This window comes from Panicum virgatum, chromosome 5N (assembly GCF_016808335.1).
Source record: "Panicum virgatum strain AP13 chromosome 5N, P.virgatum_v5, whole genome shotgun sequence".
Classification (NCBI taxonomy): Eukaryota; Viridiplantae; Streptophyta; class Magnoliopsida; order Poales; family Poaceae; genus Panicum; species Panicum virgatum.
The window spans coordinates 72,100,747-72,125,285 of record NC_053149.1 but is presented as its reverse complement, the minus strand read 5'-3'; the positions used below and the strand labels follow the sequence as shown (position 1 = coordinate 72,125,285).

General features: G+C 48.2%; 2 protein-coding genes across 5 annotated transcripts; both read left to right on the top strand.

The window, feature by feature from the left end:
- The first annotated feature begins 12,815 nt into the window (after positions 1–12,815).
- Positions 12,816–19,141, top strand: LOC120673153 (probable LRR receptor-like serine/threonine-protein kinase At1g67720). Of its 4 annotated transcripts, none has more exons than XM_039953869.1 (11): positions 12,816–13,190; positions 13,319–14,525; positions 14,627–14,698; positions 14,817–14,885; positions 15,402–15,473; positions 15,563–15,631; positions 15,784–15,876; positions 16,589–16,617; positions 16,786–16,969; positions 17,073–18,285; positions 18,398–19,141. In XM_039953869.1, the coding sequence occupies exons 1-10, from the start codon at positions 13,085–13,087 to the stop codon at positions 17,590–17,592; spliced, it is 2,421 nt and encodes an 806-aa protein (XP_039809803.1). In that variant the 5' UTR covers positions 12,816–13,084; the 3' UTR covers positions 17,593–18,285; positions 18,398–19,141. The 4 variants fall into 4 exon arrangements, with proteins under 4 accessions (XP_039809803.1, XP_039809801.1, XP_039809800.1 ...); XM_039953867.1 differs by having other exon boundaries at positions 15,784–15,947; positions 16,132–16,617; XM_039953866.1 differs by having other exon boundaries at positions 15,784–15,947; positions 16,126–16,617.
- Positions 18,127–18,763, top strand: LOC120675150 (GATA transcription factor 15-like). Its single transcript, XM_039956232.1, has 2 exons — positions 18,127–18,285; positions 18,398–18,763. The coding sequence occupies exons 1-2, from the start codon at positions 18,127–18,129 to the stop codon at positions 18,761–18,763; spliced, it is 525 nt and encodes a 174-aa protein (XP_039812166.1).
- Positions 19,142–24,539: the final 5,398 nt, after the last annotated feature.

Below are 24,539 nucleotides of genomic sequence, written 5' to 3'. Positions count from 1 at the left end.
TACGGTTTCAGTTAAGGATGGACCCCTTCGGTGATGACGAGGTTGCCAAGCAATACATGTTGGACGCAATAAACGAAGATACGAGGGCCAACACCACCCAGCCAATCGCTGAAGAAGATGCTCGGACAGCTGATTCGTTCCTGAATATGTCTGGAGATGCCGATGAAGAAGATGATGACTTTGCGCCGCCGCCCAATCAACAGCAGCATGTTCCAGTACGAATCTTAAAACTATATGCATGGTGACTTCAGTAGATTAGTTTTGCGATTAACATATCTTTTCTGCAATTTAGTCGACCTCCGCATCGACTTCGTTGAGCCAGTCAAAAGGGAGACGCCGACCAACCAAGAAAATGGAGGGAAGACAGGTCGTCACAGAAGTGGACGCAGAGGGCTGTCCAAGTGCTCCAGAGGCTACTAGCACAAAATTTGTCAACCAATGTGGGGTTATTGTTCGGGCAAGAATTCCGATCACCACAAGACTATGGAAAACGAGCAAACCCGAAGAACAGCAACACGTCGTGCCTGCACATCAAATGGAAATGCTATGGGCAGAACTCAAGGATATGTTCACTCTTCCTGAAGGAGTTGACCAAGAACTTGTGAAGAAATGTGCCCTGAAAAAGATGGCCCTTGCCTTTGCAAATTTCAAGAAGAAGTTGTACATCAATTACATCAAGAAGGATAAGGAGCCGAACTGGGACGATCTTCCTCAGGTTAAACCATACTGGGAGGAGTTCAAACAATACAAACTATTAGAGGAAGCCCAAGAAAAATCCGAACAGACCAAGGTGAATGCAGCAAATAAGAAGTACAACCACCACATTGGGGCTGCCGGGTACAAGAAGTCAATAAAAAAATGGCAGAAGATGGAGCGGGACCTTATGGATAGAGGCATCCGGCCGACGACTTGGGATTAGCCGGATAGATCCAAGTGGTGGTTATTTGCTAATGGCGTGACACTAAACCAGTTGGATGGAAATTTGGTCGTGCCCGAGCATATGCAAGAAGTGTCCCGCAATCTAGTCGCTGCAATAGATGAGACCCAACAAGGAACATTCCAGCCTCAAAGGGAGAATGATGAGCTGACAAGGGCATTAAAGAATCCGGAACACCCTGGACGAGCCCGCGGCATCGGCGTGGTCCCATGGAAAGTTGCTTGGGCCAGAGATTCCTCTTACAAGACTCACCGAAAGAGCAAAGCCGAACAGAAAGAGAAACTTCGTGCCATGCAAGAAGAGATGACAAGAAAGGTTGCGCCCTTGGAATCTCAGATGGACGTTAGGGTCGATAAGGCAGTGCAGCGAGCTCTGAGCCAAAGGGGCACTGCTGGGTCGCACCCGGATGTTGTGATGAGCCCGGTCTCTCAGCGACGCAGCAACTGTGCATCCACAGCGGTGCCCGACGTACAAGCGGAACAGCAACCCCAGATTGAGCCAACGGCGGTAGATGACCAGAGGTATCCAGTGGACGATGTCATCATGCCGACACCGTACGAGCTTCATGTGCGAGCAAGAAATATATCCATTCATGTCGCATACGGGTCAGCCCTGCCCCTGAATCCTTCTACTAAAATTCATGGAAGGCCGATACCCCCTGGCTACACCTCCGTCACAGTCGAGCAGATAGTTGGAAACAATGAGGATCTTGAGCTCGACTTCGTTGGAGGGGATGGAGAGAAGACATTGGGAGACGCACTGCACGGGGTCGTTCTATGGCGCAAGGCCGACATCAAACTTACTGCAAGCACAACGGCTCCTGTGCAAACCGATCGCCCATCTCCGCGGTCTCCCTCACCACCGTCCCCACAACCACCTCCTTCACCACCGTCTCCGCCGGCGCAAAGGGCCACGAGTACTCCAACTCCTCCTGACCCAGAAAAAGGAGAGAAAAAGACAGCATCCCTCCCAGCGGCTGGACCCTCAAAGAAGAAGCAGAAAACGGTCGAAAGAAAATTAACCTACGAGAAAACCGCTGAGGAGTTGGAAGAGGAGACTGCTCGATATATAAAAGAACAATTGAAGTCTAAAGTCGAAAAGCTTACCCTCGGACTATGATCGTACTCTGACAAAAGCACACAAGGTGATAAATCCAAAGAAAAAATGTGGCAAGACCATTCCTCAGCTTGGCACACAACAAAAAGGACTCGAGCCCCTCCGGGTGCCAGGGTTGCCACTCCTACACCCGACGGACGTACAACTCCAGACGGACCTACAGGCCACGATATTTCTTTCTGAAACTGGATTAACGCTAGAGGAGGCAACGGGGCAAGAGGAGGCGAAAATCCCTGACGCTCCCGTTCTTACTCCATTCCAGCATGGAAAACCTTTTGTCACTGAGGAAGAGGAGAAAAGTCTAGGCACGTAGATGTTTAATTTACATAGATGGTACCTGCGAATGTCGAATGACGAAGGGAAAATGTTTGGAGTCAAGTATCGTGACCATGATTTCTTCCGCGGGGAGGACGACTTCTGGGTGTACTTCGAAAATTTATATCACATTTACCATCGACAAGCCCTCGACGCCTCTATCATCACCATTTAGGTTTTGTAAGTATCGCTTACCTCTATATTAATACTTTTTGTTAACAAGAACATAATTATATGTGTGCATTATAAAATTTCTATTGTATCGTTTAGACAGGAGACCCAAAGAAGCTGAAAACATGGATGGCACCATCAGATCGGCTTCATGTCTCCTTTGCTAGTCAACCAGAAAGTGCTCAACGAAAATTACAAGGAAACGTGCCAAAACATGTACGATTCGTTGACTAGGCAAAATTACAAATCATATATATTAATATCATACAACTTTGGGTAAGCCTTGGTCAACTCAATCCTCTGTTATATTACTAAATTAATACTAAGTCGTCTAATGCATGTATGTATATATTCTATCTATATCCGCAGTTATCATTGGATTTTACTCATACTTTCCGTAGAGACCGGCAATCTTATAGTATTTGACTCAATGAGAAATCCAAAGTCCGCAATCCAACATATGCTACACCCCTTGAACAGGTAAGTTCAATTTGCACAATCAAATCTTTTTTCTGTTAATAACAATTCATGAATATCAAACTTAACTTTGAGCGCAGGGTTTGGAAAAATTTTGTGAAAAATAACAAAGGACGTGGTCAATGGAGGCCCGAACTGAACGTTAACATGGATTATCCGGTATGTTGATTCATAAAAATTTATCTAGTTAAGTATATAATCCCAAATTATTCTAAATTGAGTAATTTATTTATTTCTCCTTAAGTGTGCGAGACAACAACAAAGAACTGATTGGTGCGGGTACTACACATGCGACTACTTGCACATCATGACTCCATGCGGGAAGGCTACTGATGAAGACACGAAAGTACGTCCAAACCGTTCACTAGTATATTTTCATAATTGTACTAACGCACATGATGTTAATCCTTTTTTTCTAAATGATAGATGTATCAAATGGGGGATGAATGTTACTCTACTGATCGGATCAACGCCGTGTGCGAGCAGCTCGCCGGATTCATTTTGAACGAGATCTTGGATCCTAGAGGCGAGTTCTACCACGACGGTCACATCCATAGAGGACTTCCATCGACCTCCTGAGGGGACCAGTAGTTGGACTACAAATATGACTTGTATATTTGTAAATATTTTTAAACATTATGTCTTGATGTTTGTAAATTAATAAATATATTAGTTCATCTAATTAGCTTAATTATATGCTCACATTTCACTTTTAGTTAGTTTCAAATATTCTCTGAAAATGAACACGAACGACCAATGAACGTATAGTACTGTAGAGATTGAGTGCGTTTAGCAATTATAAAAGAATAAACAGTAATAAATATAACAAACAAAACTAGATTTGGGGAAAAAAAGGAAAAAGGTCTTTGGTACCGGTTGGAAAGACCAACCGGTACCAAAGGGGCTGCCACCTTGCGTCAGCGTGGCAGCCTCTTTGGTATCGGTTGGACTTTCCAACCGGTACCAATGGGTGCCTAAGGCACCGGGTTAAATACCCGGTGTCCTAAGGTGAGGCCATTGGTTTCGGTTGGCGGGAAGCGGTGGAAAAACCGGTGCCTAAGGCCATTTCCAGCCGGTTCCCATGGCCCGTTTTCTAGTAGTGGAAGGGGATGAGCACAAAGAAAAATAAAGAGGATAACAAGTGGGGCCAATGTTATACGATCCTCCAAATCTATATCTATTTCTAGATCGTACATAAGATTTCTATCTAAATTTTGGTTTGATCTATCTAAATTTTAAATTTGATCCCTTATATTATTGATAGGTGGGTCTTAGTCCATCTCGTATGCAAGTCAACCGAGCCCTCCGTCCACGACTCGGTCACATAGTTTCCTACAAATTAACGCACGGACAACTATACGTATCTGATACTTATATCAACTTTGTTCGTTCGGGTTAATTTACATATCTCTATCTCTTCTCTATATTTCTAAAGCAAGCAATGATTTCTTGGTCCGTCAATCGGAAACCTAATCGGAACTTGGACAAATCAATCGAAATCCTAATCAGAACCTAAACAAATCAATTGGAATCCCAATGGAACTTGGACAATCAATACTTTGTACATTATAGAGTGAAAGAGCAAAAAAAAATTAACGGTCTCATATGTACATACATACCGCCGGCTTGTTGGTTGCGGCCGGACGAGCACGACAACCGCAGGCTACGACCGCGCCTCCTTGACGGCGACGGTGACGGCGCCTCCTCCTCCTCACCGGCGGCTGGCTTGAAGCACGCAAAGCAGCCCACCATGATCTATCTCGCTCCTCGGTAGAGCAATTCACTCAAAGCAGATCGAGCCAGCAGCAGGTTCGTAAAACACTCTGACGATCCATATATGCATGCAAGCTAAGAACAGGAGGACAAAATGCAAGCAATAATCAGGTCGATCGATCCATCCATCGATGGAGAACAAACAATGCAAGAGAACGAGCTAAGGCATGAATGCATGCATGTGTTCTCTGGTGGCGGCAATAATCCATGCATGGACCAAATTAAGCCGCTTTACCATGATCTCTTCTTGTCTATTAGAAGTAAGGAACTAAAATTAGTATGCATGTACTCCCCCGGCCCCTTATATACCGAGGGCCAGTACATGCATCACTAAAAAATTCACGCATGGTCTCTTGCAATATATATTTTTAGAAAATAAATTCATTCTTGTTCTTATTTGAACTTCGTCTAGAACAGCAATAAATTCATTCTTGTTCTTAATTTCAGCTATTTAAAAAATCACCCAATTTCGAATTCATATTGAGAAGTTATGATCGTTGGAAGTAGGACCTTGGAAACAAGATTCTAAGAGGGGATGCGGCTATGGTTTATGCAATGGATCGGCAATGCATATATGGATCAGCGAACTGGTGGATGAAACACGCTAAGCTATCAACCAAACTCAACCTAGGATTAAAACTCAACACTACATTATAGACTCTGAAATTAAATAATGCTAAAGGCTAAAGATATGAATGGTTGTAGGATGGGGCGAAACAACGGCAGTGACAAGCGAGCAATGTACACTACCAGAAAACGGCTCATTCATCCCTACACGTTAGTACCGGTAGCACTTTGGTCCGGTACTAATGGATCAATTTAGTACCTGGCGGGACGCACAGTGCCCCTGGGAGCCGGTTAGTACCGGCTGGAACCCCAAGCCAGCCCTAAAAATCTCCACAGACACGAGCAACGCAATGATCAACGACCATTTAATACCGGTTTGTGGCTTCTGCCCGTATTAAATGACACCCAAAATATTTAGTACCGGATAGAGTCTACACCCGGTACAAAAAGTAATCTGTTAATACCGGGTGGAGCCTCCACCCGGTACTAACGCGAGCACTGAAAAAATCTGCGGGACGAGTGGCCACGAGCGGCTCTTTATTTGTTCATTCTTTCCCTTCTCCCCTTTCCCTTATCTCTTCTCTCTTTCCATCTCCCTTCTCTCCTCTCTCTCTCTCTTAGCTCGAGCGGTCAGGACGCGCGCGGCGGAGCCAGGTCGCGGCGGGGACGCGCGCGGCCGCCGCCGCCACCGGCGCACTGCAGAGCCTGGCCGCCGAGCCCCAGCGGGTGTAGGGGGCGGGCCTCCCGGCGGCGGAGCAGGCGCCGGGCCACCCCGGCAGCGGAGCGGCGCGGAGCAGGCCGGGGGCGCGGCCTCCCGGTGGCGGAGCGGGGGCGGGCCGCCCCAGCAGCGGAGCGGGAGCCGGGCCACCCCAGCAGCGGAGCAGGGCAGAGTAGGCCACGCGCGCGGCCTTCCGGCGGCGGAGCGAGGCGGAGCAGGCCGGGGCACGGCCTCCTGGCGGCGGAGCGGCGGCCAGGCCACCCGACGATAGAGCAGGGCGGAGCAGGCCGGTGGCGCGGCCTACCAGAGGCGCACGAGCGGCGCGACCCTCCAGCGGCGGAGCGATTAGAAAATTCGGCCTGTGAAGTCTTGTAATTATTGTGAATTCGGATCTTGTGATTTTTATGTAATGAAATCTTGTGATTGTTGTGTAGTCTTGTGATTCTTATGATTTGTCAAATGAATTCTTAATTCTTGTGAAATGGAATCTTGTGATTGTTGTGACTCTTTTAAGATTGTGATTGTGTAATTCAAGTTTTGTGGTGGCCGGCGCTGTTGGAAGAAAAAAGGAAAGAAAATGAGAAAAAAAGGGGGGGAAAAGCCACGAGCGTGGTAGGCATAAAGCAATTAAGTACCGGTCAGTTGTTCTGACCGGTACTTAAGAATCTCTTTATTACCGGGCATTTTGGCCGGTACTAAATGTAGACGCATTTAGTACCGCCCAAGCGGTACCGGGCGTCCGACCGGTACTAACCGGGTGTTCCGGCCCGGTACTAATGTCTATTTTTCTAGTTGTGGTATGGGGATGAAGGCAAAAGTAAGGATAGGAAAAATGCAAACCTGACGGTATAGTTGAGCCTTTGATTACCACATGGGAAGGGGTGTGCCTCGGCCCATTTTCTGTCAAGAGAAGACAACTAACGACTTGGCTGCCACTTCACACAATCGATCCAACTTCTTATCATCTACAAGATCTAAGCCTGTGATCGGAAGCATCACGCCACCTCTGGTTATCAGTTGTGCGTTGCCCGGTTGATCTGGCCATCCTTGCCTTCAAATTGAAAAACACAAACAGGAGCAAGAAAGAACATAACAAAGGTTGTAGATGATGGATTATACTTCTGAAATGGGGTCTTACAAACCGATGATGGTGAAACTATTCTTAACAGATTAATCCATGCAAAAATCAAACTATTCTGAACTACATTTCAGCACTGGGAAAGGGACCACTTTCTGATGCTGATCTTCTTGATGTTGCGATCGCCAAAGCGCAACTGAGGGCATTCAACCAATAAAGGGGTCCAAGGGACCTCCCTGAGTTTGTGATGTTCAAGGGTATTGAGAAGTTTGTGGAGATAATCCCACACGCAAAGGGGCAAACGATGCACAAGATAGCGGTCAGGTTGATGTTCCCACCAAGGAGAAGAAATCATGATTTTTTTTTTGAACGAATCGCACAAGATAGTGCGAGTTTCATTGATATAGCAGAGAAAATACAAGTCTACAGCCCTGGGAGGCCATAGCCAGGAAAACAAAAATAAAATGGAAAAAATCAAGATTCACCCGGTTGGATTGGGACGTCAACACGGGGAACACAACAACTCAACTCACTCGGTTGGATTGGGTCATCAACACGAGGAGAACTCAAACTGCCACGAGAGGCCCAAAGGTAACCACCCCACACAAAACGGCAACAAAGTCGAAACAAGTCACAGCACCCATCCGCACTCCACACTCTTATAATCGTCGAAAAAACTTCAGTGTGACCCAACGTTGAAAAAGAAAACAAGAGGTGGACAACACCGCACCAAGAGGGTCGCCGCCATGCAGGATCCTTCGCCGCGATGCCGCTGCAACCAAATGCCGCACCCAACAGAGTGAACAACACCGGATCCGGGCCACTCGTAGACTGCCACGCAGTCGCCGCTTCCGCCGTTGGACTCCACCTCTCACGTCTACGCATGGGGGCCTCGCCACAACCGCCACAAAACTCTACGCCCAGGATCCATTTCAGAAGTCGCCGTCGGAGTGGTGAGCAAGGATGCCCCGCTCCCCCGGGTCTCTAACAAACCGCCAAGCCATCGCCGCAGTTTCGACTTCGCCTCGTTGCTTTACCCTCGCATCTAGCCACCGCCGCCATAGCAGCAAGCCAGGAAAGTCGCTTGCGCCATCTTCCGATGTTGTATCGCACCAGGAGGCCACAGCTAGGCTGAGCAACCCGCCGCAGTCCGCTGCAAGCCAAGTTGTCCCATGGTGCCGGTGCCGCGAGTGCTGTCATCTGACTCAGTCCCACATCGCACTGACCATTGCCAAGCAACGCCAGCCACTGCGGTCCGCTGCAAGCAGTCAACTGACAACCAAGCAACAACCCCAAACGAAGCCGCAATTGACCAAGGACCAGCGAAGCCACACACCAAGCTGGGTCTCTAGAGACGACGCCTTCAAGAAGGGCACGATGCCAAGAGCGCCGCCGTTGCTCGTTAGAGGACAGGGTTTTCACCCAGAGAACCCTTGCAGCAGAGTTGTAGCTCCAAAAATGACGCCCCCAACAGAGAAAGCGACGTCAATGACGCCGCCGTCATCCCACCAGCAACGCTGGCGAGGGCTTTCGCCTAGAGCATCCCAACCCCAAACTGCACGCGCACAGCGTGGCAAACCCGACACCAAAGCCCCGACAGCCCATCCAAGACGACACCGCCGCCGCGCCTCCACACGCCCATGCCGCCGAACTCCACCTCGACTTTGATCGCCGCAAGCAGCGTCGCGCAATAATGTCGCACGCCCGTCATCGAGACCGCCCCCGCGTGAGGGCACTCCTACGCCGAGGCAGCCGCCACGTGTGGGCACCTCGCCCCACACCAACGCTGACACCGCGCGCGCCCCCGCGCCTCGCACTGTTGCCGCTGCTGCGGCGAATGTCGGACGCCGCGCACAAGGCACCACGCCCTGCGTCGAGGCCGCCGTCACCGCATCCGTGGTGCGCGGACACCCGGCACATCGCCCTCCGCCGTGAAGACGGGCCCAGGCGCCGGACCGCCGCCCTCCATCGCCGTCCACGCGCGGCCGCCCCCAATGGCCGCAGATCCACCCATGGGGATGGCAGATCCGGCCATGGGGACGATGGATCCGGCCGCCAAGTCTCCGAAGGAGCCCCGCCGACCAGCCTCGTCGACCGCCGCCCGCACCGGTGAGCACCTCCGCTGTGCAGCTTCTCTGGACGCCAAGCTCGCAGCCACCGCCATCAGCCACCTCCACGCCGGCGCCTCCGCCGCGAGCCCCCACCGTAGCAGCTCGCCGGGCGCGCACGCCGCCGACACCTCCATCGCCGGCCGCGGTCCCCCGCCGGATCCGCACGCAGCTCGGAGAGCCTCCGCCGCCACCCTCCTAGGGAGCCGCGCGGACTTCCGGCAGCTCCCTCCGGCGGCGGCGAGGAGGAAGGGAGGGGGAAGGGGGTGGTGCCGCCGGCGACTGGGACGCCGCCCGAGTCGCCCGAGCGGGGGGCGACGCGGGGGCTCCTGTGTTGCGCACACAGCGACCACTAGTTAATCACGATATTTTGGGAGTTCATCTCACAGGAAAGAGACTTTACCACAGGCTATGAGGATTGCGGAGGATGAGGCTTATGGGAGTAGCATCTTATTGCATACACCATCTGCTGTCAAAGCTTATGGGAGTAGCATCTTGCATTGCATACACCATCATCTACTCTCAAAGCTAATGGCGCAGCGTCTCACACAAAAATCATGTAAGGGTAAACCTCTAGGAAAGTGAATGCTGCAGACAAATCTTCACGTCCTGTGAAAGTGACTCGGCCCAAGAAAGAAGTCATCGGATTCTTTATCTTGATGAAATGCTATATGGAACTCTCAACAGCTGTATGTGATCCTAAGCAGGGAGAAAAAATTGCCTCTACAAGTGTTTTTTTAGATTTTAGAAAAAACTCGAGTATTTCTAGTTTTGATATCAAAGAGGAGATACCTAAGAAGTCCGTTAACACTGAGTATACTTCTGAACAGCCAATTGTTGATCGTATGCAGGATGACTATTGGGCTAACACTGTTGGAATTTTGGGCTTGGCCCATTAACAAATTCAGAAATTTCAAATAAATTTTAAAGGCTCATATGTGTGCACAAGGGAGCTAGTGGGGCAAGCCTTTAGTTCCACCTTGCTTGTGGAAGGTGAGAATGGCTAATTTAAATGGGAAAATTCGATTCATGCCACCACAACTCCGTGAAATTGGGTTTCACGTTGAAAATCATGCCACTCAATGGCATGGATTTCAACATGAAATCCAACTTCGTGAAATTGTAGTGGCATGGATCCAACTGACTCAATTTAAATTGTGAGGCTATTCTTACCTCTCAAAGCTATGTGTGTGGGAGAGAAAGAAAATTCCATACACACGCACTCATCTTGGTAGGTGTGGCGTGGCGAAATATGTGGGCGCGCACAATGTTCGCCGAAATCCGGCTTCTCGCTTCTCGCCTTGCAGGACCGTGACTTTTTTTGCTGTTTTATTTTTTGGTTACTTGGCCCGAAATCCGGCTTCTCGCTTCTCGCCTTGCAGGACCGTGACTTTTTTTGCTGTTTTATTTTTTGGTTACTTGGCCAATAAGTCGATTTCCTAATCTAATTACGGACCCGATCACAACGCGGACGCTCCTATATATACAACCTATCGGCCTTCACCAAAAACAATCTAATCTCAGTTAGGGTTTTGCCTATCCTCACTGTTGCGCCGCCACTTTAGTTTTCTTCATCCTGAGCATCGGCGTGCACCGGCGAACAGGAGAGCAGGTCTCTGAAACCTCTGTCTTCTCGATCCTGCACCGGGAGAGGGCGAATAAAATTTTTGGGAAGCGCCCGGCGCGACTGCTCAAAGATCTTTGTCATGGCTCATCCTTCGTCCAAGTCAGGCACTGCAACGAATCGTCATCTACGACACCGGTAACTGCACTATGTCAACAGGACTGTCTTGATCCGGTCAACTTCGTTCGTCTTCCCAAAAGCCAAGGCTCAGCACATACACTGTTATTTCATCCAGTTCTTAATCATGTTTTCTGAGTTCATGATTATGTTGTGTCTTGTTACTAGTATGATATAGCTGTCCATGCTAGATCTAGCCATGTTAATGATTTATTTATTTCGGAATGTAATCATGCAATTGTCTCATATTTCAACAGACACTCTCATTGATGTGGAGGAGCCACTCTCTAGACTCAAAAGGAAGAAAGATGAGAGTAAGAAAAGAATAGACTCAAAAGGAAGAAAGATGAGAGTAAGAAAAGAACAAGCAAGAAGGCACATCAGGTCAAGAAACTTATTATTGATAACCCATCAGGACTCTTGCAAATGCAGATGAGCCGATGAGTGAAGGAATAGGGAACAACTTAAGGTTCAAAGCAAACCGATTGTGGCAAATGGGTCTCCACTCTCCACTGAACGCTGGAACCAAATCTTCTAAAGAAATGGAACATAGCGTGGTACCAGCAGGACTGATGCTGCTTGCCGCACCTCAGTGGGCTAAGAGTTGTTCCATCGCGCGGTGACCTTATCAGGATTTTTAGTCAATATGGGTCTGTTAGTGAAGCGAAGGAAGAGATTTGTTTTTTAGATAAATTTTGAATTCTAGAATGACTTGTTTTCTAGTCGGAGGGAGTATTCAGTTACTTGGATCATCTTATTCTGCAAATTTGGCTGGTATAAAGATTTGGTGCATGCCTGTTCTCTTTTATGCTGCCCATATGCTTCAACTTTTGATATGTGCAACCGGATTCCGTAAATCTGAAACCAGTAAAGCTTTTTATCTTTTCTATTTTTCGCATCAAGCGTCGTCCATTGAGATGAGATGGTCGGGAGTATATAAAATAAGTGGCGCAAAGTGATTTGCAGGTGGTAACGACTTTGTTTTTTCGCTGTATGCGTATGGACTAAAAGATGGAATTCCCTCCACCATGCATATTTTTCTTCTTTGGTGTGTGTATGTATGTGTAAGCATGGCTATCTGTACCTTTATTTACCGCTTTACGTACGTGATGTAGCTTTATTCGCTGCTGAATCTTTCTTTGCATTGCAGGCTTGCTTGCTTTACCTCACACAATAATCTATTCTCTTGCGGCTTCCATCTGCGAATTGGAGGCGTCTAAGATCTGAACTAACTTTGCTCTTGCTTAATGCTCTTCCATCCAGTTTGCATTTCATCCAGCAGAGGTAGCAGCCGAATTGGACCACTCCGTTCGGCAGCTAGCTCCAGTTCCAGCCCAATAGTATTTTTCTCTCATACCACTCCAGCCACCAGCTCCGGCTCCAGCCAGCCCAACAATATTTTTCTCTCTCACCATTGGCTGTTGCAGGTTGCAGCCAATCCACCGACCACCATAGCTAGCTTTAGCTTTAGCCCGTGTTCAGTTCCAAACTTCCAAATTCAAATTTTTTTTTCCGGCACCCGCATGGAGACTTAAATCTAGACGAAATAAAAAACGCATTGCGACTGCTGTCTGTAAATGGCGAGACAAATCTAATGAACCTAATTAGGCTGTAATTAGATGCTAAATTGCTACAGTAATGCTACAGTAAATAATCTCTAATGACAGATTAATTAGGCTAATTAGATTCGTCTCGCGATTTACAGACGAGTTCTGTAATTATTTTTGTAATTAGTCTATGTTTAGTACTTTAAATATAGAAATATGTCTTTTCAAAAATTTTACATGCCTTACAGTCCTGGCTCTGGCTGCCTGGCCCTGGGTAGGTACCTTTTTCCCTTTCTTTCTTTCTTTCTCTGCGTCCTCACTCTGCTGCTTTATCACCACACTGGCACACTCTCTCACTGTCCACCTGCAACTCCTGCTAGTGCCTCTTCTACCTCCCATCCCCTTTCCTCCTCGCCTCGCTCCTGGTAGTAAGTAGAATTACGATTTCAGTTCCATCCATGGCGGAGGACAGTCTTTACTCTTTAGCAGCAGCCAATTAATTAACCTATAGGTGGCAGTTTGCGAGCCTAATTAAGATGGCAGCAGGCAGCTCCTCCGATCCGGCAACCGGCATGGCCACATCTCTTCTCTCGGCCGCCCTCCTCCTCTTCTCCGCCGCCGCCGCCGCTGCGCAGATGCCAGGTGAGTTGGAATAATAATGTTCGATATGATTCTCTTCATCCATCCATGCGCCATTAATCGTATACGCCATGTGGTTGTATTGGTGATTTGATGAATCGATCGGTCGGTCGGCCGGCCGGCCGCTGCAGGTTTCGTCAGCATCGACTGCGGCGGCTCCGCGAACTACACGGACGGGCTGGGCCTGCTGTGGACGGGCGACGCCGAATGGTTCCCCTTCGGCGAGACGGCCACCATCGCCGTGGCGTCGGAGAAGCGCACGCAGTACTCCACTGTGCGCTACTTCCCCGCCGTGTCCCCCTCGTCGCCGGCGACCAGCAGCAGCACCAGCACCAAGCACTGCTACACGCTCCCCGTCCGCACCCGCACCCGCTACCTCGTCCGCGCCACATTCCTGTACGGCAACTTCGACAGCAGCAACGTCTTCCCGGAGTTCGACCTCTACCTGGGGGCCACCCGCTGGTCCACCATCGTCATCTACGACGACGCCAAGGTGGTCACCCGCGAGGCCGTCGTGCTCGCCGCCGCGCCCGCCCTCAGCGTCTGCCTCTCCAACGCCACCACAGGCCAGCCCTTCATCTCCACGCTCGAGCTCCGCCAGCTCAACGGCTCCCTCTACTACACCGACTGCGAGGCCGACGCCTTCCTCGGCCTCGCCGCCAGGATCAACTTCGGGGCGCCCACCGCCGAGCCGGTCAGGTACCCCGACGACCCCTACGACCGGATCTGGGAGTCGGACATGGTCAGGAGGGCCAACTACCTGGTCGACGTCGCCCCCGGCACCGTCAACGTCTCCACCGACAGGCCCGTCTTCGTCGCCTCCGGCGAGAGGCCGCCGCAGAAGGTGATGCAGACGGCGGTGGTGGGCTCGCTCGGGGAGCTCACCTACCGCCTCAACCTCAACGGCTTCCCCGGCACCGGCTGGGCCTTCTCCTACTTGGCCGAGATCGAGGAGTTCGTGGTCCCCGAGACGCGCAAGTTCAAGCTCTACATCCCCGGCCTGCCGGACGTGAGCAAGCCGACGGTGGACATCGGCGAGAACGCGCCGGGGAAGTACCGGCTCTACGAGCCGGGCTTCTTCAACATCACGCTGCCGTTCGTGCTCTCCTTCGCGTTCCGCAAGACCAACGACTCGTCCAAGGGCCCCATCCTGAATGCCTTTGAGATATACAAGTACATCCGCGTGGAGGTCGGCTCGCCGGATGGTCCGGTGATGGCAGGCCTGGCGTCGCGTTACCCCTTGGCCGACTGGGCGATGGAAGGCGGCGATCCCTGCCTCCCTTCGCCGTGGTCTTGGGTGAGATGCAATTCGGAAGCACAACCAAGAGTCATTTCCATGTAATGTACTATTGTGAATTTTGTTTATATATATATATATATATATATAACACTAACCTTTTTGCTTTAATATAATATATGCTCTGCATGCATGTCATCAGACATATTTCAGGAAAAAACTTGACGGGCAACGTGCCGCCGGAAGTAGGGGCCTTGCCATGCTTAGCAGAGATGTAAGAAGCAACACGCAGTTAGTTGATCATTATATTGACTAGCTAGTGTAGTAACTATATATATATTTAAGCCTTGATTATTATTATATATACTAATCCACAGTTTATTTCCTTGCAGCGGACTTGCTAATAACATGCTGACGGGCCCAATCCCTGACCTCAGTGGCTCGTCCAACCTATCCATCATGTGAGATGCATGTCCATTATTATATTATATTATATTATATTATATTATTAGTGTACGCATGCATACATGATGCATATGGCTTTTAAATAAAGAGAACATATCTATCTAGTACAAACCACAATTTTATGAAAATTCATGTAAATTATGGTAAAAAAAAGTCGTCTAAATTCACCCAAAAAAACACACATGTAGATGATATGATGATACACAACCTTGTAAAATATCTTGTCCAAACTCGACTTCGTTTGTGAGATATAAAAATAACAAATTTCTAACAAAACATCTGGACAACTTCCTGGCTTAAAATTTGTTCTTTTTATATCTCATAGACGAAGTCGAGTTTGGACAAGATATTTTACAAGGTTGTGTATCATCATATCATCTAGTCGTGTGATTTGTTTTGTGAATTTAGACGACTTTTTTGTCGTGGTTTACACAGATTTTCACAAAGTTGTGGTTTGCACTAAATATATTCATTTAAATAAAATACTATCTATCTATAATGCATGCATGCAGTCATCTCGAGAATAATCAACTGACCGGAAACGTTCCTTCATACTTTGGCAGCTTGCCAAAACTGAGCGAGCTGTAAGTCCTGCATACTCCTACCTGCTGTTCAATTATTCCGTCTGCTAGCTGAAACACTTTATTACTTATACAAGTACAATACAATGCAGGTACCTTCAAAATAACAAGCTGTCTGGATCCGTACCCAGGGCTCTGCTAAGTCGAAGCATTATTTTCAAGTGCGTGCCTGCGTGTTCTTTCCCTTTACTTACTTATTTATTTATTTATTTATAATAGAATAGAATACAATTAAATGTGTCCATCTCCCTGCATCCAATAAATTAACTAGCTATAAGAGAGAAAAATTAATTAAAGGACTGCAAATTTTCAGCTACTCCGGGAACATGTATCTTGGAATAGAGACCCAAGAGAAGACGAAGCATGTAATCATCATCATATCTGTTCTGCTTGGAGCTTCCTTGTTGCTTGCAGCCGCCCTATGTTGCTACATGCTGACACGCAGGAGCACTAAGAAGCAACACTCCTCACCACAAGGTCAGAATTAATTAATTTGCTTTGTAATTACATCTTTCCATCTATCTTTAATTTATTTGGCATGGTGTTCTTTCTGATCATTTCTGATCTTAGTGTTCTTTCTGATCATTTCTGATCTTAGATAGATAGATAGATAGATAGATAGATAGATAGATAGATATAAATAATTCTTCTGCAGGAGCAGGAGCAGATGATGATGGTGATGATTTTATAAACAAACGCAAGGTCGCCGTGCCTGTACCCCAGAACAAGTTGCAGAACCCAATAATAAGCTCGCAGGCGCAGCCCTGTGAAATCGCCACCGAGACTGCTCATCCCTACAGTTTATCTGAGCTCCAAGTGGCGACCAGCAACTTCGCCAGCAGGATCGGCTCAGGGGGGTTCGGGATCGTCTACTACGGGAAGCTGAGTGATGGAAAGGAGATTGCAGTGAAGGTGCCTAGCAACGACTCGTACCAGGGGAAGAAGCAGTTCAAAAACGAGGTGTCTTTGCTCTCAAGGATACACCACAGGAACCTCGTGGCGTTTCTGGGCTACTGCCATGAGGATGGGAGAAACATTCTGGTCTACGAGTTCATGCACAACGGAACCCTCAAAGAGCACCTGCATGGACGCGACAAGCACATTAGCTGGATCAAGCGGCTTGAGATTGCAGAGGATGCGGCGAAAGGTCAGTCGATCGACGACTTTTCCTCAATCTAAAAATTAAAGAAATGTATATATGTAGAATGGAAACTATATATATGCACATAATTAGTGTGTGTGTGTGTGTGTGTGTGTGTGTGTGTGTGTGTGTGTGTGTGTGTGTGTGTGTGTGTGTGTATATATATAAATGCAGGGATCGAGTACCTCCACACTGGATGCACGCCATCCATCATCCACAGAGACATCAAGACGAGCAACATCCTTCTTGACAAGGAGATGCGAGCCAAGGTGTCCGACTTCGGGCTCTCCAAGTTGGCCGCCGAGGAGTCTCACGCGTCCACCAACGTGAGAGGGACACTAGGCTACCTGGACCCGCAGTGAGTAGTGCAGATGTGTGTGTGTTGTATATATGTTGTATATTTTATATGTAATATATATATATATATATATATATATATATAATACTGCACTGCACTGCAGGTACTACACCTCCCAGCAGCTGACGGAGAAGAGCGACATGTACAGCTTCGGCATCATCCTTCTGGAGCTCATCTCCGGGCGCCCTCCCATCTCGACCATCTCCTTCGGGGAGCAGTTCCGCAGCATCGGGCCCTGGGCCAAGTCATACTACGAAAGCGGCGACATCGAGGCCATCATCGACCCCTCCATCATCTCCGGCGGCGGGTACCAGGACGTGCAGTCCATCTGGAAGATGGCGGAGGCCGCGGTGCGGTGCATCGACACGGAGCCCCGGAAGCGACCGTGCATGCCGGAGGTGGTGAAGGAGATCCAGGACGCCATGGCGCTCGAGCGGTCGTCGGAGACGGCGACCGTGCAGAGGGGTGGCCCCTTCTCCCCTGCGGCGGCGAGCGTCAGGTCCGGCGGAACCATGAGGTCGCACGACATGGTCATGGACAACCTGCTGCTCTTGGACGACGACGACTCGGCCACCTCCTTCTCCGGCTCCGTCGGCAAGCTCAAGTACCCGGAGCTGCGCTAGACATATACTCAGCTTTGTTTTTTTGAGCGGCAATTAATTTTAGTACTGCACTGTAGTATTTTTCATTTTTGCTTGCAAGCATTGATTGCCAGCAGTCGCTAGCTATGTCTGTCTGTCATACTACACGACACACACGACCAGCCAAGTGTTATTTAAAAAAAAAGAAAAAAAAAGAAGTAGAAAACCTTGAAATTAATTCTCTTGAGGCCCAGGCCCAGGCCCAAAACCAGCAGCAGCAGCCCAGCGAGAAGTTGACGTGGGCATTCTGGTCAATTCACATTGGAACAGACGCGGGCGTTAGGGTTCCATCTCCATCCCGCCGGCTGCCGCCACGCCCACACACCAGGGGACACAATTATCCTGACCCGACCCGAACATCCATCACCGCGAGCTAAAACCCTTGCTCTCCCCGCCCAGCCATCGCTGCTTCCGCTTCTGCTCCTGCTTCTCCCGCCCCGCCTACGCGGCCACCACGCCTCTTCCTCCTCCTCTTCCTTGTCGGAGCATCGGATCAGCTGCTTAATTTCCATGGGGATGGAGATGGAGATGGACAAGGAGAAGGAGATGGAGACCGATCCCGATCTCAATCCCAATCCCAGTCCTTCCCCCTCGCCCGACAACTCGACCAAGGCCTGCGCCGACTGCCACACCACCAAGACTCCGCTCTGGCGCGGAGGGCCCGAGGGACCCAAGGTCTGGATTGGATTGGACTGGATCCATCATCATCAACCATACATATCCACATGTTTATGAGATTCATTGCTTTTGATTGGGTGGCTGATCCATCCATCCCATCTGTTTGCAGTCCCTCTGCAACGCCTGCGGCATCCGCTACCGCAAGAGGAGGAGACAGGCCCTCGGCCTCGACGCCGCCGACGCGCAGCAAGATCACCACCAGCGCAAGAACAAGGCCGCCGATCCGCACGAGGATCAGCAGCAGCCGAAAAGGAAGGCCGCCGCCGCCGCCAGCAGCACCACCACCACCAAGAAAGACAAGGACAAGAAGAGAAAGGATCGGCAAGTCACCGTGGAGCTCCGCGTGGTGCCTTTCGGCAAGGAGGTGATGCTCAAGCAGCGCCGCCAGATGCGCCGCAACAAGTGCATGAGCGAGGAGGAGAGGGCGGCCGTCCTCCTCATGGCGCTGTCGTCGGGCGTCATCTACGCCTCATGATTCCATCCAACCTGCTGCTGCCTATCCCCCAAGTGCCCCTTTTTCTCCGATCGAGATCAGATCATCTGTAGCACTACTAGTTAGTGGGAGCCGAAGCTGAACAACAAGACTCCTTGCATCCTCCCAATAATCCTGCCTTTAGCTCATTCATCTGTAATGCTCGCTCTATGTAACTGTAATCTCCAGCCAGTCCTGACCCGACCCAGCAGACACCAGACAGCAAGTGTAACAAAGGTCATCGTCTCTTCTTGTTGCAACGCTCTATCAAAGTGTTACTGTTTGGGCTGCTGATGTTGACCTTGCATCCATCAACTTTTTGGCAAGTGCTGTTTTGACTGAAAATGTTGCACTGCTACTGCTGGTCAGTCAGCATCATTACATATCTGTTGCTGCCCCCTTTTGATTGAATTGTCGACCTGCTTCTGCTGCTATCTTGGGTGTGTTTTCTTTCCTCTTTTGGAAATTGGAAGGTGCCCTTTCCTTTGCGATGATTCAGCGAGGAACTGTCCAGTCCTGTCACCCACCAGGCAAGTTATGCTTGCCCAAACAGGAAGCCCTGTCACTCTCGTGCAGCAGCAGCAGCAGCAGCACAACAACTGTGTCAATTGAATGATATTCTTGTAAATGTTGAATCCAGCACAATGCAGAGGAGCGTATTGCAACAAGAATTATATATGCACGAATGAAATGACTTAGTCACAAGCATGATGACGAGAGAAAAGGGAAAATGGACATGGGCTGACATCCACGTAAGCGGCCCATCTACTATTTTCAACTTATTTTATTTCTTCTCTCGTTTACCTGAGCTGAGGAGAAGAAGGGGATCGGAATGGCTCTGCGGGCTGCAAGGGTGGTCTGGCTCAGCATGTTCACACACATTTTCTCAGTTGATGCTTATTCTAAAATCTCATTACTGTAAAATGAAATGGATTGGCGTGTTCAGTCCTATATATGCTTGGAGTTGAGTCATGTGGATGTCCCTGTTTTAAAAGAGAATCCTTTTTTTTTGCACATGAATATATGAATCCAATTGTCTGCTGCGCCGGCAAAGCTGACGGTCCGGTGGTGTGGTGGTGGTGCAGCTTGGCCAGCGCCCGCTCCACCTCCGCCTGGAGCCCCTTGACGTGCTCCAGCCCCGCCTGCAGCTCTCGTCCGACACCCTCTTGTGTTCTGCTGCTGCATGTTGAGGAGTGAGGACTGATGGTCGTCTATCACCTGCTGGATGTCGCAGCGAGGTGAACCTGCACTGGAGCTCCCCGCGCAGCATCGCGTTCTGCTCCGATCGACCACACGTCCACACCTGCAGCTCCATCTTCAAGGCCCGCAGCTGCTTCTCCGTCGAGCCGTCCTGCTGCTTGTTGGCTGCTGCATCCTCGCTGTTGATCAGCTGCAGCTTCCTCTGCAGGCCCTCGTCCTTGCTCTGCAGCTCCTGCACCCGCTGCAGGGACGAGCTGAACTTGATCCGCAACTCGAGGTTCTCATCCAGAAGTGTGTCAATGTCCCTCCTCAACTTGTCTTCCAGGTCATCCTGAACTTGCTCATAGTCATCAGCAGCTGCTGGGTCGCCACCACCACCTTCATGGATGCGGCTGGACGATGGTGGAGTGCATCGTCCTTATATGGTGGAGAGAGAGAGAGAGCGACGTGTAGCTCGGTGTCCTCCTACGACCCCGGCGGGAGCGGGAGCATGAAGCTGAACCCCCCTCGCTGCCTGCTCCTCATGTTGACATCTTTTCTGAGCCAACACACAATCGCGCTAGATCGCGCAGCACGCAGACACAGTGACGCCGCGCAGCACGCAGACACAGTGACGTTCTTGCACCGCAGCAGCACCAACTGGTCAAACCGGTATGGTGGACCGGTCATACCAGTCTCGTCGGCTGTCGGGGCAGCACGATGAGGATCCAACAAACGCCCACCCGGGAAGGACCCATCAGGGCAGGCGCACCTTAGGTTGCCCTAGACTCGGCAAGCCAGGTAGGGCACCCTCAAACGTCTTGATGCTGTTTTGAATCCATCTTTGTCTCATTGATGAAATCATGTCCAAAATATCCCAAAACGATCTCCATATCCTGCACAATAGTTATACATGCCAAACTTGCAAAATAATAGGAGTTATATATTTTCTCTAAGCATGCTAAAATAGTCAAAATAAGAAAACTAGCGAATGCAACAATTTATGGCTTAAGATCAGCAAACTATTTCGGCTTTCATACTTTTAGCATGTTCAATAATAAAAATCCTGAAATGGCCAATGCGGCAGATTATTCAAATTATTGCTTCTTGATAAAGTATAAAACTGATAGTCATAATATGGCAACCAAGAATTATGTCCAAACTATGGATTAAACGCACCTAAATATGCAGTCCATGGTACGTGCGTCAATGGGATAAATGATGAAGTCCAATAAGATGAGTAGATGAACGATGATGTTTTTTTGATTTTGGTGGTGAAGAATTTCTTCTTCATTTGCCTTCCAATTGATTGCTTTGTTTTTGTTCAGATATTTTCTTATATTTATCCAGAAGATCCTCAAAGGTCGGCTTGGTCCTATTTTTTGCACCACCAGACTTCCTAAGTTCAAACCGGTCAGAGCCTGATAAACCGGTCAGACCGGTCCTGCCAGAACCGATATAGTTGCTCTTATCTTGTCCCCCACCCCTGCCGAACTTGAACATTGTTCGACTATATTGTTTGAGTCATGATCACCGTTGGGGATAATTTTACCAATTGAGCTATCCGATTGCTCTTCAACAACTGGCTTTTTTATCTAGTGTCCAATCTGAATTTTTATTTAATCTACCATCCCTTTTGACACGGTAGACTTGTTTGATTACATTATGCTTATTTTTCTGCATAGACCGATCTCTTTGATGAAAATAGTCATTATTTCTAAGTGATGATTCATTAATTATCAGCTCTCTATAAGTAATATGATTTTGACCAAAATAACTATGAGAAGCCGACATCCAAGAATTATAAGACCGTGTTGGACAAGAATAAGGCATGTAAAAATAAGGTTCACATGGCATAGGAATAGGTGATTCATGTGAGGAAAACAGCATTGATGAAGTAGGAAAATTATTCCATTGCCGATTTCTATCACGAAACTGGCATTTTGGAGATGATCTTGGTTGTTTGGATTTATTAGGGCGACCAGCATCTTTAGCTGAAAGTATCGAGGCCTCTAGTGGGTTTTGGAGCATTGATTGACAACACGATTAAAGGACTAACTTGTTTGCATAAGATTATGAGCAGGAATTTAATTAAGGAATTGGTATTAAAAAAGATGGCTCATGTGTTGCGAGTAAGTGTGTTTATCCCATTGGAATAATGTATATGTGACAAGCAAAACAAGAAAAAGAAAAATAGAGCAAGGTATTCATGGTTGATATAAAGGCTCTAATATTTGCAAAGGCTTGTTCAATCTATGATGGGATTCAAATTGACAAGTAAAGGTCTTGTGAATGAGATGTGATATACTTATGAATAGTCTCAAATATGGAAGAACTTATCATTTGTGATAAATAGTGATTAACAAAAGAAGCAAGCAAGGCAAAAGTAAATGAGACATGAGTTTATGCATATATGATGTCTCAAATTGGAAAGCCTGCATAAGAGATTGAATTGAGAATTCAAATTGATAAAGAAGATTTCATGCATGACATAAATCAACATGAGTTCAAGATGGATGGCTAGGATAAAGGTAGAGGACCGAGAGACGTGTTTCAATAGGCTACGCAAGCGACGGATTGGAGGGAGCAAAGAAAATGATATGGGTCAAAGGCCGGAGATCCTAGAGTCATGGAGAGCTCTATGTTGAAGAGTGTCATTATTCAAGTGAAGAAAATGACTTGTGAATCAAAGTTGGATTTCATTCCTATGCAAATCCAAGATTCAAAGCGGGCATGCTCAAAGAATGAAGATGTTGATGCCCTCACAGTATTGATCGAAGAAAGGACGGCATGATCATAATGCGAAGCTCAAGTGGTGACTGTGATAATTTGTATATTTCATTTATGCACTTAAGTATAGGTATGCCGTACTATCAAGAGGGATGCAACATCAGTGGGTTTAGACAACACCAAAAGTGCTCAAATAGTCCCTAGAGAGATTAGCCTAAGAGAGAGCTAAAAATGTAAAAAACCAGAGAGGGACCGGTCTGAGCAGGCAGAGTTCCAACGGCTAGTTTATTTGAACTGACCGGTTTGACCGGTGTTGGGGACCGGTCTGACCAGTCTAACACTGACAGGGGCGACGACTAGTTTTTGAGAGAGGGATATTTATACCTCATGATTTCACCCATTCGTGGGTGCTGATGCTAGAACATTCAGAACACATTTGAGAGCCTTGTGAGCACTTAGAGAGTCCTCCCCAACCGCTCTTAGTGAGAGTTGCTTGATTCAAGTTGAATTCTTGAGTTGGGTTGAGTGAATCCAATCCTAGAGAATCATTTGAGCAAGAGAGATTGAGTCCTAGCTTTTGAGCACTTGAGGTTGCGTCGGCCAACTCGATTGAAGCATTTGTTACTCTTGGAGCATCGGCTCCTAGACGGCTAGGCGTCGCCGGCTAGCTCCCAAGGTTGTGGTAAGCCGCGGCAAGTTTGTTGCAGCAGCGATTGTGTGCCACGAGGGCGCATGATCATATAGTGGAGAAGAGGAGATAGCTTGACCTTGCGGTCGTCACGAGCTTCCTCAACGGAGAGTGAGATTCACACGTGAGTGCACGGGGTGAATCCGAACTTCGGTAAAACAAATCACCGTGTCTCCTTTGTATCATCTTCATTTTGGTTTGATTTACTTACCTTGCATTATAGTCTTTGAGTTCGAGTTGTGCTTCCGCTCGATCTATTTTGTTGTGTTCTACTTGTGTGTAGGCAGCTAATTATATTGATAGAAACACTCTTGCAAAAGCTACACTCCAAGTTTCATATAGGTTCAAGCTCGAGAAGGGGATTAATCCCTGCTGTGACCTGTCTGCCTGTTTGGACCGGTCTGATCGGTCCAGGCAGAGTCAGCAGGGGTTAAGTGTCGAAATTTAAAGAAACGCCTATTCACCCCCTCTAGGCTACGACATTGTGTGATCAAGATCCTTTCATTAGCATCTCTTTGTTTTTGAGGTTTAGCCGGAAACTCTCCAATGGGCTTCGGTTTTGCCTTTTGATGCTTGCTATGACCTTTAGCTTTAACAGCTTTCCAAGTACCGATCTCAGGTTTCGGGCTTCACCACCTTAGGTTTGGATTTATTTTGAAAAAAACCTAGACGAGGCGGTTAGACCGCGGTTAGAGAACCGGTCAGACCGGTTGTGACACAACCGCCACCTTTGCCATTGTTTTGTTGCCCCCCAAGCGAATAAGTATTTAATATATGTTATCGCCATAAATTAACAGGGTTAATTAATGGACCGCAAGCGAGTTGGGCTTAAGGCAGGAATCAAAGAAGGCTTGTGAATCGGCTCCTGCGTGAGCATTTGGGCTGTGTGGGCCATGTATCTTTAGATTTAATACAGTTTGATTAGAGATAGAGTCCAATATGGATACATTAGTTTAGATTGTTTTCCAAGTTTCTGGACTATAAATATGTACCCTATGATATTTGTAAAGGAAGAACGTCATCATGTTTCGCAAACAACAACTCTCGGCGCACCGCCACCCCTAATTCTAGGGTTTCATCCAAGTAAGCGCCATGTTGCCCTGATCGCTTCTTGCGATCGGGGCAGCGTTGTTCTTGCTTTTATCTTGGTATTACTCGTACTGAAGCGTTTTTTATGGCGAG